Here is an 11691-nt window from a genome sequence, read left to right as displayed (position 1 = left end):
GGTGGACCACTAGCCTGTGCATCGGTTGGGGACATCTCTGCGCTGCTGACCCGTCTCCGCTCGGGATGGTTTCCTGTTGGCCCCGCTGTGGACTGGACTCCCGCTGATGTGTTGGATCCACTGTGGACTGGACTTTCACAATGTTATGTCAGACCCACTCGACATCCGTTGCTTTCGGTCTCCCCTAGAGGGGGGGGGGGGGGGGGTTACCCACATATGCGGTCCTCTCCAAGGTTTCTAATAGTCATTCACCGACATCCCACTGGGGTGAGTATTTCCTTGCCCGTATGTGGGCTCTGTACCGAGGATGTCGTTGTGGCTTGTACAGCCCTTTGAGACACTTGTGATTTAGGGCTATATAAATAAACATTGATTGATTGATTGATCTTACAGGTGGTCTAGCAAGTCTAGTGGGCATTACAGTTTGCTCTCTGCCGTGAACTGCTTTGTAGAGTTCCTCCTGGCGGGCCGAAATGTTTTGAATAGCTTCATATAGTGATTTCAGGGTCAGTGGAGAGGAGGTTTCTTCAGCAGCCGCTGCATGAACCCCTCCAGCCGCAGCTGGAGGAGCTTCTTCTTCTTCAGACCACGTGATGGCTGCTTGCATCAGGTCCAGGAAGGACATCGTTGGTTGGGCTTTCTCTTGTCTCTTTGTTTCACGCCGTAAGAAGTCATCTCTTAACCCAAGTACAAATTGCTCTTTCAGCATTTGGTCTGAATCTTGGACTCGCCCTGGGTCTCGTCGTTTCAGCTTACATAGTTTCTCCTGAAGATCATAAGCATAGGCACGTATCTTTTCACCTAGCCCTTGCTTCCTGTCATAAAACTCTCTAAGGCGAGTACCAACCGGGACCTTGTCGCCATAGGTTTTCTCTAGAACTTCAAAGACTTTTGTGATATCAGTATTTCCTTCACTTAACAGAAACCTAACTGTCAATTTTGCCTCCCCCTTGAGGTGCTGTCTGAGCAGCTCAATTTGATCTTCTTCTGGAACTCTGGCTATCTTGAAACTAGACTTCATGGAGGCTATCCACTCCTCAACGCAAGGCTCCCCTAGGGCTGGGCTACCAGAGAAATCGGAACATTTTCTCTCTCTTGGGATATACAAAGACGTAGGGTTCTTGGCCTGCTGTTCGATAACAGTTTTAGCCATCATCAGCGCTTCCCTCTGATCTTGTCTGACCTGATCAAGAAGTACTGCTTGTTCTCCCAGCCTAGCTGTCTGAGCTGTAACTGTTTTCTGGAGATCATTAAATTGCTTCCTTAACTCTTCCATCTCAGCCATCGTGCAAAAACTACGACGCTACAAGAAGTTATCCTGTTTGTGACGGCAAAATGTAACAGACAGGACCTACGTCTGCTTAGTAGGGGTAAATCACTCTTCCCTGAATGGCAGGAAGTTAGAGGAGCTAAATCCCTAACCCCCAGGCCTATTAGTCTCGTGTCCACTCTGCCTGCCCAGTCAAAACACAATAGTTTAGGCTCTAGGATTTTACCTGTCACGGTGAGAACCTAAAGTACAGAATAAGTGAGTAAGTGTCAGTGTGTGGGACTTACTGTATTCCCCTTAACTATTATGCTCCAGAACAGGGGACGAGACGCCCCTACTTCAGAGAAAGGAAAAAACCGCACAATAAAATCAGTATTGTGAAAGTTGAAAAAGATTGTGATTTATTACACTAGTATTAGTACTCTAATACTAAGTAAAATAAAAAAGTAAATAAAAAAATATATAAACAAAATATAGACTTGTAGGAATGACTTTTCGAATAATTTGTAACCACTATACGAACCCCAAAACGTTGTGTTCACCTTCACTTCACTAGAGTGGCACAATAACACCTGCAAACTGGATTAAACACCATCAGCATGTGTCTATACACAAAAAAACCAGCAAAATTCCCACATATGCAAATAGTAGTCGTATGCTTGTGAACACAATGCACACACAGTACCTTTGCTATTAATAGTAAACCCAAAAACAGTCTCACACAGTTTGCACAGTATTCAATGTCCTCTCCTTGTTCACAGTCAATTCAAAGTTCCTTTTCGGTTTGGATTGTCTCACGCAACGTTCCGTTTGAAATACAAAAAAAACCCCGTGTCCATCATGAGCGCATTGTCCGGTCCAAATGGTGAAGTTATGTGTAGCAGGGAAGTCTTTTTACTCACCAACCGCACCGTATATCACTGGCGTGAGAGGATGAGGAGGAGAGCAGGGAGAGGAGCCACCAACACGTCCGTACTGCAGCAGTCAACAGGCTGGCGTCGTCCTTCTCTGACGGGAAGAGGCCCCCACGTTGACGACGGTTAGTTATATACTTCAGTAAAAACACTTTTCCCTATACTTAACGAGGACGTGTGCCTCGCACTACGCGACCTGTACTTGTTGCTGGTATAATGGCGGACGAATCCTCAGCGTTGTTAGCGTGGAGTCTTCCACTCTTCCACACGCCACTCAATCCTTAGCAGTTCCTTAGCTCAGATTACCCTGTCACACACGCGGTAACTAAGAGCTAAACTGTTATTTATTGTTATATTACCGAAAATCTTCGTCAGCCTCGGAGCTCTTCGGGCGCCGCCATCTTCTGTCTCTTTTCTGTGTTTTTCCCTCCTCTGTCTTGTCCCGCCTCTCCTCTCCTCCCATTCGCCAGTCCACCAGCTTGCAAGTCATTGATTGGCCGAGCCTATGGCCAAGGTCCTGGGTGCGATTGGATGAAAACATTTTGAAGGATCTCAGGTTATTAGAGATACATAAAGAAATATGTGCACAATATTAGGTGTACACCTACATAAACATCCAGGTTCTCCTCAATAAGTTCCTTAAGTGGCCTTACTGCATAGTTAGGAATGTGTGTGTCTGTCCAATCACGATCAATTATGCTCACGTGGGAGCCTGAATCAAATAGGACCCTCACGGGATAGCCACTTATTAGGCAATCCAACAGTCTTTTATTACCAACCAAAGGTGCTATGGATATTGGGGTACGATGGCCTGAAACCATTGCGGGGGTATGGGTGCTAACAGCTTGCCGTTCCATCAGTGTTGTCACCAGTTGTGTCAGGTTGGCAACTTGGTTACAGAGTTGCTCCAGTGTCTGTGTGTTTGTGCTATTTACAGATGCATCTCTACCTTGTTCATAACAATGGCCCTCTGTGTCCACTTTGGCACTGTTAGCGTGTATTGTTTTCTGACGGGTTGTTTGACCAAGTCTACGAAGGTGTTCATTTTCATCATTAATGATTTTCATGACATGGCTGAGGATTTCTTCATCGCTTATTTGATGGTTAGAAATGATGGGCCTCAGTCTCTGCCGAAGGTCAATATATTTGGCTCCAAACCCCTGGTAAATTGTGTGGAGGAACACTTCCTGGATTGTCTTTGGGTCATAAGAAACGTCTGTGCCAGCCTGCCTTGACTGAAATAAAATTTTTAGTTTTAGCCCAATCATGCGATAAAGGAACTGTCGGGGTGACTCATGTTCAGTTTGTCGAGCACACATTAGCTCCTGGAACATTTCGGTGGTTGCGTTTTCCCCTAGGTGGGACCTTAGGAAGCCCTTGAGTTCAGGGATGCTAATTTCATCTTTATTTACAAGCATGTCTCGAAAAGTGCCTGGTTTAACAACCCTTAAAACTACTTCTGGCCCTCTAAAACCCTCTTTAACCCCTTCATTAATTTGTTTGCAAACATTGTTGTAGCTAATGTCTGATGTATGATCTGCAATTTGTCCACCATGTACTTTTGTACTTTAAAATTCTCAGCTTTGAAAATAGGTGGTCGTTAAAGGTAACTAACCTCTCAGTCATCTGCTGTGGTCTTACAAGGTTAGGTGTAGTGGGTTGAGCAATACCTTCAGCCTCATACCGTTTTAAGCCTTTCACTTAACTCGTCATACACTCTTCTAAGTTCTCCTACTGACTGTGCAGTTGTGTCACAGCTCATGTTAGTAGCATTATTAGCATATAGCTTTGTGACTGTGTTGTGGGAATGTTGGTATGATGATGGTAATGTAGTGCCTGTAGTTACAGTGAGTGGGGTGGAGCTAGGCGAAACATGTACAACATCACTGTCTACATTTACAGGTAAATCAGCAGCAACACAGGAAATCATCTGACAGATTAAATCATTCAGCATCAACAAATTTCCCATACCTTCATCTTCCAGTTCTAGTAAGGTGGGGGACTGAAGATAGATGATGATAAAGTCCATGGCACCCTCCTCATTGCTTACATTTGTCTTGACAAATTCTTGTTCATCGGCTGCAATGCTCCTTGCTACTTGGTGAAGATTGGCACTTGAGAGCTGAAACAAGTTCTTTTTGATACTCCACACCATTTCCTTACGCGCGTCTGTCATGTTGGAGAGTTTCGTAGTTTTACAACGTGATCTTGTTGAATCAGTTGTGCTCGCGGGATGGCTGGTGGCCCCTGGTTAAACAGCACGGCTCCCTCTGTGACGCTGGAATCCTGCTCACTGTGGACACCTGCTGGTCCCCTTGTAGGCTGCAGTCACCCTGGTTTTACGGTTCTGATATCTCTGGATCAGCTCCTCCGCTTAAGTGGACTAGAGATCCCGGACGAGCCCCCACTATTTGTTACAGGTCTCACAGGCGTGTGAGTTCAGTAGACAAAAGGTTGTGTTCATAGTCTAACCCCTGGAAAACACAGGCAATGTTTAAGAAGAGTGAAGACACGGACAATTCTTGAAGCTTCCCAAGTTTCCTCTCTTTATTACACATTATATATATTTCCTATAATCCACAATAACAATATAATTATTATTCTCTAAATTCAATATTACATTCTCAAAACATATCTTCTCCATAGCACAATAGCTATTATAATGGTATATACGTCTGTATATTCACATTTCTATATAGTGTTGTTACAGAAACATCTTGAGTAATAGACTCTTTTACAAATGGGGAAGTATCTTTTAGACATGAAATGTCCTTGGGAAGTATACTTGGAGTCAAACAAAATGTATCCACATCACTCAGTTCATTATCTATTTACAAATATAAGAAACAACAATAACATATTTACACAGACAATAATAAGACCTTGTGTGAGATAGAGATAGAAGAGTATTTCTCTACAACACAGAACTATATATACACACTGCAGTGCTCTTCGGTTGGCATTAAAAGGGTTAACTGCTCTCAACTGACCCACACGTATAGAAGAGCTAGCTAGATGCTAACACACTGTGGTATTAAAGTCTAAAGGCACTAAAACATCAATCTCTGTCGCTGAACCATATTACATTTGAATTGTAGGGTGTTTAATTACCAAACGTTTACATTTGAGATATTTCGCAACATTACTAACCTGGAAAACACAGGCAATGTTTAAGAAGAGTGAAGACACGAACAATCCTTGAAGCTTCTCAAGTTTCCTCTGAGGGGAGGGGGAGGAAATACCCACACCTAAAAAGGGACCTATGGGCAACTACTTCACTACACATTAGTTCTGCTCTTCATTTCTGTCTTTACACTAACATGGATGGAAAACGGCTATAACCTTTGTCTATAAAAAGTGATTGACAAAAAACATATACAGTATATCCCATATTGTGAAGGCATCACACATACAGGAATTCCTTTTGTTGTTGAAGAAGTTGATGACTTACTGCTCAAGCGTGTGCAGTTCACCTCTTGGTGCATCTTCTCCCTCCTTGTCACCTGCTGTGATCCGTGCATAGGAGCGGTGGCTTGTCTCAAACCCAGAAATCACCAGGTAATCCATCCTCGAGTACTGCTTTAGATTGTCCACTCTTCTTTCAAGCTCTTCAATCTTCTTGTCTTTGATTATTGCCTTTAGCTGCTTAAGTCATACTTGCCAACCTTGAGTTGAGACCTCCGATATCGGGAGGTGAGGGGGGGGGGATGGGGGGGCGGGGCGGGGCGGGGCGCGTGGTTGAGGCGGGGTATGTGGTTGGGGGCGTGGTTAAGAGGAGTTTATTTACAGCTAGAATTCACCAACTCAAGTATTTCATATATATATATATATATATATATATATATATATATATATATATATATATATATATATATATATATATATATATATATATATGTATATATATATATATATATATGTATATATATATATATATATGTATGAAATACTTGACTTTCAGTGAATTCTAGCTATATATATATATATATACACATATATATATATATATATATATTTATATATATGTATATATATATATATATATATATATATATACAGTATATATATATATATATATATATATATATATTTTATTATACATATAAATAAAATAAATACTTGAACTTCAGTGTTCTGGAGGCTATCCAGTAGATGGCAGCATTGTCCTGTTTAACTTCTCCGTTCATGAATGAGTATATCATTTCGGCCACCGTGTTCAATGGAGAAGTCTGTTCTACAAAATGTACAGGCAACATACCCCTTCCCTTTCGACTGTCCTGGATGAACTGAAATTCTTGTTTCCGTTTGTTTTGGAACTTGCAAGCGTGTTTCTTCGTCTTGCTCGTCGACGGCGTCACCATGTCTGTAACTTCCTCGTTCTTCTGCTTCGTCTCCTTGTTGTGTGCGCAGTTGTGCACTCTACTCTCTAAAAGCCATAGATGTTATGACGTCATTGGGCAGGCAAGCTGTTTATATTGTGGGAAAGCGGACGTGAGAACAGGCTGTCCCCACTCAGGTCCGCATTGAGCTGGAGGGGGCGTGGCCTCCAGCTCCGGCTGAATACCGGGAGTTTGTCGGGAGAAAATTTCTGCCGGGAGGTTATCGAGAGGCGCTGAATACCGGGAGTCTCCCGCTAAAAACGGGAGGGTTGGCAAGTATGGCTTAAGTTCATCAATTAAATCCAGAAGGTCCATTTGCTGTATTACTACTTTGCTCAGTTCCTCTGACATGAAATTCAGAGACTTTTTCACCTCTTCCATTTCTTCTGATAACTTCTTAGTCGCATAATTCCGGTGATCTTTCAGAATATTATCAGATTCCAGGCAATCCAGTATTGATAGTGTGTCAGTGCATTGAAGCACATGTCATCAAAAAGTCTTCAACAAGTCCAAAATCACAAAAATTATCCAGCAGTTTGATGTTTATCTTCCTCATAAACATGAAGATGTTGCTCTGCTGGATGGATGTCAACTTATATTCAAGCGTTTTCATGGATTGTTGGAGCTGTGTGACCCAGTGCATCTAGCCAACAGCCATCTTGAATTTTAAATTTTTTTGAATAGGATTTGAAAAAAAACTTCTATAAATACTGAAAAACTGAGTATTGAATGAAAAAGAAACAGTGGGACAAGCGGTAGAAAATGGATGGATGGATGGAAACAGAAAAAAAGATTAAAAAAGTAATTGGGTGAACAGGTTTTGCTCTGATTTAACATGACTTTAATGAATAGATGTACAAATGCAGTAGGAAGACCCTGCTTTTCCATGATGTGTACTAATGCACACATGTGCATGGTGTACAATTGTAATACCAATCATTAAACTAGGAAAATGAGATACACATACAAATATATTTTGCATTATTATGTCTGTTAGTTTTGAAAAACGGCCATTCGAAAATACTAACAAACAAGAAACTATTATCTGCTTGTGAAGAACACATACACATAAACAAGGTTAGACTTAGGAAAAAGCAATGGTAAAAGCATGGGGATGGTTGGTAGTCTAAAAGCACCAAAAAATTCTCACTACACGAAACACTTAAAAATCAAGAAGCTAAAGTTGACTTGCAGCTATTCATTCAATTTAATTTTGTTGTATTGTAGTACAATATCCAGCCATCCAATTTCTACCGCTTGTCCCTCTCGGGGTCATGTTGGGTGTTGGAGATTAAACATGTGAACATTAGAAAAAGATTGTATTGATGTATTTTCCTGAAAATCTTACAATGATAAAGAGTAGACATTTTAAAGTTTAAAAATTAGTATGGGAAGATTTGAAAAACTTTGGCATTATTAGCTTTAAACATTTACCATTCATATGAAACTAATTGTTCATATTTTTTAACTGCTTGAGTGGCTTAAACCTCAACTCAACCATACAATCAACGACATGCCTTTAGTATTATTTGTAGTATTGTCTAAGCTATTGTTGCATATTATATTTTAATGTTGGTAAAAATATTTACTCTGTTGGTGGTATTTAAAATCAAGATATATGTTAAAAACAAATAAATACTTATTTTTAACTTCCTTAATTTGACTGTGATATAAAGCAAGATTAAATGGAGCACATAAAACAGTGTTTCAACATTTTCTTTAAGATAGTAAGCAGTGTTAGGTAGAAACTGATTTGACATTGCGATGTCATTGTATAATCAGTTGTCTCAGCATCATCCAACAATGGGGAGCGTGATTACATTCAATCATGAAGGCTGTGACTATTCCGATTCTTAAAACAGAGCAATTTTAATTTTATTAACAGGATTAAACATATACTAAACACAAAAATATATATATTGTGTCATTTTACAGTACTCTCAAATTTACCGCTGTCACTGGAGTTACAACTCTTGGTCCTGTGACGATTGAAGCTTGGCCCTGTCACAGTTAGAATGCTCAGACACCATTGATAAAATCCACAAACACGCACGTTTTCCACACCCAGGTTCGACAAACCCCTTCATTGTTCTCAATAAACAGCTCTCAAGATAGGTTTTAAACTGAAACAGACAGGAGGGTGGGACCCCCACGTTCACACGCTAGGGACAATTTAATGTTGTCAATACGCCTATTCCCAGGTGCATGTCTTTGGAGGTGGGAGGAAGCCCAAAGTACACACAGTCACAGGGAGAACATGCAAACTCCACGCAGAAAGACCCCGAGCTTGGGGATGGAACCCAGGACCTTCTCGCTGTGAGGCACGAGCGCTACCCACTGTGCTGCCACTGAAGACTGAACCCATGTGGGTACTTATTTTCAACTGATATTAAGTTTATTCCAAAAAAAAATTATTTTATTGACCACAAAACAAGCGTTTGTAATATATCCAACATCAAGCATGAATAAGTTAATATCAAGCAATGAATTTGAGGGATTATGATACAACCTTGCAAACAAAATAGTGGTCACTACAGAAACATGTGCAGTCACTACCGTAACACTCTGCGTTCACAAAGAAAAGACAAGTGTATTGAGTTATCAATTAAAATATTATACCGATTGGTTAAGTCTATTATCAATTTCATAAATCATTAACTCTGAAGTCAATTTTAGTTTGCATTTCAGAAAAAAAGATTGCGTGTATTGAAGTAAGAAATATTGTTGAAAAAAATCATTTTTATGGATTTTATTGTGAAAAACATCAATTATTTAAAAATAATCTCTACACAAGGGAAGTAACCATAGTAACAGGTTAGCATAATAGTTTTTATTTGTAATTTATTGCTGTTTCGATAGTGACACATTTGGGGAGAGGAATAAACATTCCTCAATATTCTGAAAATATAAGACATTTGTAGAAATGTGTACTTCAGTTATTGTACAATAAATATAGTGACAAAGTATTGAGGATACAACTTCCAAAATTTACGAATATTTCCAACTTCACTTTGAACCAATCTTTAGAATCGCCTCCAATAGGCTCCATTGTAAGCTGACTTTTACACCTGTTTATTTAATAGTTAGAATCCATTAAAAAAAAAGAAAAACATGTGTGTTTGTGATACATACGGATTGTGAATGATAGGCAACATTTTAAAAGAAAATGCAGTTTTTCTTTAAATCAAAGAGGGATAGCATCAAACACTACTCGCAGTAACCATTTAATACTTTGTAAAAATCCATCAATATATACATAGTATTTATATCCAACTGTATCTTAGGACCAACAATAGTAATTACATACCAGTGGTCTCTACGGTCTTTACTCATTATAATTCCATTCTTGTACTTTTGTCCATTGCATCCGCATCAGATGACTTAACTCTAACATTTCTCTCTAATATATTTTATGCACGTCACATAATATAAGGAATCAAACACATCAAACATTCACATGTGCATCAATGCCATAAAGAAAAATACATCATTATCATTGGTATCAGAGTTTTGAAAGCTGTATCAGTGGTGTCTTTAGCTTTGATTAGAGATGTCTATTTATTTTTTGGCCCAATAATATTGTATATTTCATTACCTGTCATCCTGTAGTTTTTTTTGCTTATTTAGAGTTGAGTTAAATCCAGTGAGATCCATGTGTTGTTATATATATGATGTTATGATATACATATGTGTGTTGTGTTCTAATTTTTCACAGTTAACAAACCAAAACACGGAAACTAAATACAAGTTCACAATTTACAGCAGAAAACAGACACACTTGTTGTTCTAATTCCACAAATGCAAAGTTGTTGTATTTAAAGGAGGTATAATCTGACTGACTAAACATTGCAGCAGGTCTCTCTCTCCCTCCCTCCCTCCCTCCCTCCTACACAGCATTATCCCAGGCCTCCAGGTCATCGTAGACCTTGTACGGAGGGAAGCTGGGATACCGCAAACAGATCTGACACAGTCTCCACTTCAAGTTGTTGTGCAATTCCACCTTCCACTCTCTCCTCCATTGCAGATACTCGCGATAGTGATTGACGTCGCCCGCCAGCTGCTGCAGATACTTGCCAAGCTCTTTCACCGACGCAAACTGGTCAACGTGGATGAACGAGTGAGGCGGCGCCACAGCCTCGTAATCTTGCACAGATGCTCCCAGGACGACCGGAACCGCCCCAGATTGGTAAGAATTCCTCCACAGCTTCTCGGAGATGTAATCTTTGGCGATGGTGTTCTCGAAGGCTAAATAGAAATAGCAGCGAGATAGGGTGGGAAGAAGGTTTTTGGCCGCAAGAGGAACATTTGCCCACCGTCCGTAGACCTTCACGGGGACGACAGCGCTGAGTTCTTTGTACACTTGGCTTCTTTTGTAGGACTCTTTGTAGTTGCTGACCACCCAGCAGACCAGATCTGTTTTATTCCATTGGATGTTTTCCATTGGATTTTTAGAATCCTGTGGTAGAAGTCCACCGTATGGTATGCTAACATCTGCGTCCCTCCTGAAGTGCACAGTGAGGTTGAACAAACCTGCAAATCGTCTCCGGTCTCCGTTGCGCACAGACGCCTCCATGGTCATCCAAGCCCATCTCTGGCCTGGCGGTCTGGGAAGCTCTAGGGGCAGTTTCTCCTTGTTAATACTAAGCTCTCGGTTAAAGAACACCACCACGTCCGCCTCTGAAAACAAGGACCTCTGTGTCACGACCCTGCAGTTTGGGATGCCAAAGTGTTTCCAGCAGATGTCCTGGCTGAAATTCAAAACGTTTTCATAGGGCCAGTGCCACTGCAGGATGGTTACATTGTGTTGCTTGGAGTTTTTGGAGGAGGAAGCAGCTGAAAACGAGGATTCCCTCAGCCAGTCGTAATGAAGACTCAGCATCAAAACACAGAGGATGCAGAGGAAGCAGAGGAATAATTGTAGTGTAGCCTTTTTGGTGTGATTGCACTGTTACAAGAGAAAAGGAACAGTAATATTAATATTAGTAATATTACTATAGCAATATTTAAAATAGAAAATAACACAATAAAAATGGAGAACCTAAGAAGAGTTTGACATGATCAGTAAAAAGCCTGATTAAAAAGGTGTGTCTTTAACCTTTTTTGTAAAATATCAATGGTCTCTTTAGTG

The 11691-nt window shown here is 40.5% G+C and overlaps 1 protein-coding gene and 1 long non-coding RNA gene across 2 annotated transcripts; both read right to left on the bottom strand.

Annotated features, from left to right (window-relative positions):
* Positions 1-1528: 1528 nt before the first annotated feature.
* Positions 1529-9950, bottom strand: LOC133661828 (uncharacterized). Its single transcript, XR_009828005.1, has 3 exons — positions 9871-9950; positions 4156-4658; positions 1529-2701 (listed from the first exon to the last, which is right to left on the bottom strand). It is a non-coding gene; the product is annotated as an uncharacterized LOC133661828 (long non-coding RNA).
* Positions 9951-10449: 499 nt separating this feature from the next.
* On the bottom strand, positions 10450-11442 carry LOC133647828 (alpha-(1,3)-fucosyltransferase 7-like). The gene has a single exon (XM_062043868.1). It carries the CDS (start codon positions 11440-11442, stop codon positions 10450-10452), a length of 993 nt encoding a protein of 330 aa, XP_061899852.1.
* Positions 11443-11691: the final 249 nt, after the last annotated feature.

Source organism: Entelurus aequoreus, linkage group LG01, assembly GCF_033978785.1.
Source record: "Entelurus aequoreus isolate RoL-2023_Sb linkage group LG01, RoL_Eaeq_v1.1, whole genome shotgun sequence".
NCBI classification, from domain to species: domain Eukaryota; kingdom Metazoa; phylum Chordata; class Actinopteri; order Syngnathiformes; family Syngnathidae; genus Entelurus; species Entelurus aequoreus.
This window is presented reverse-complemented; position numbering and strand designations above follow the sequence as displayed.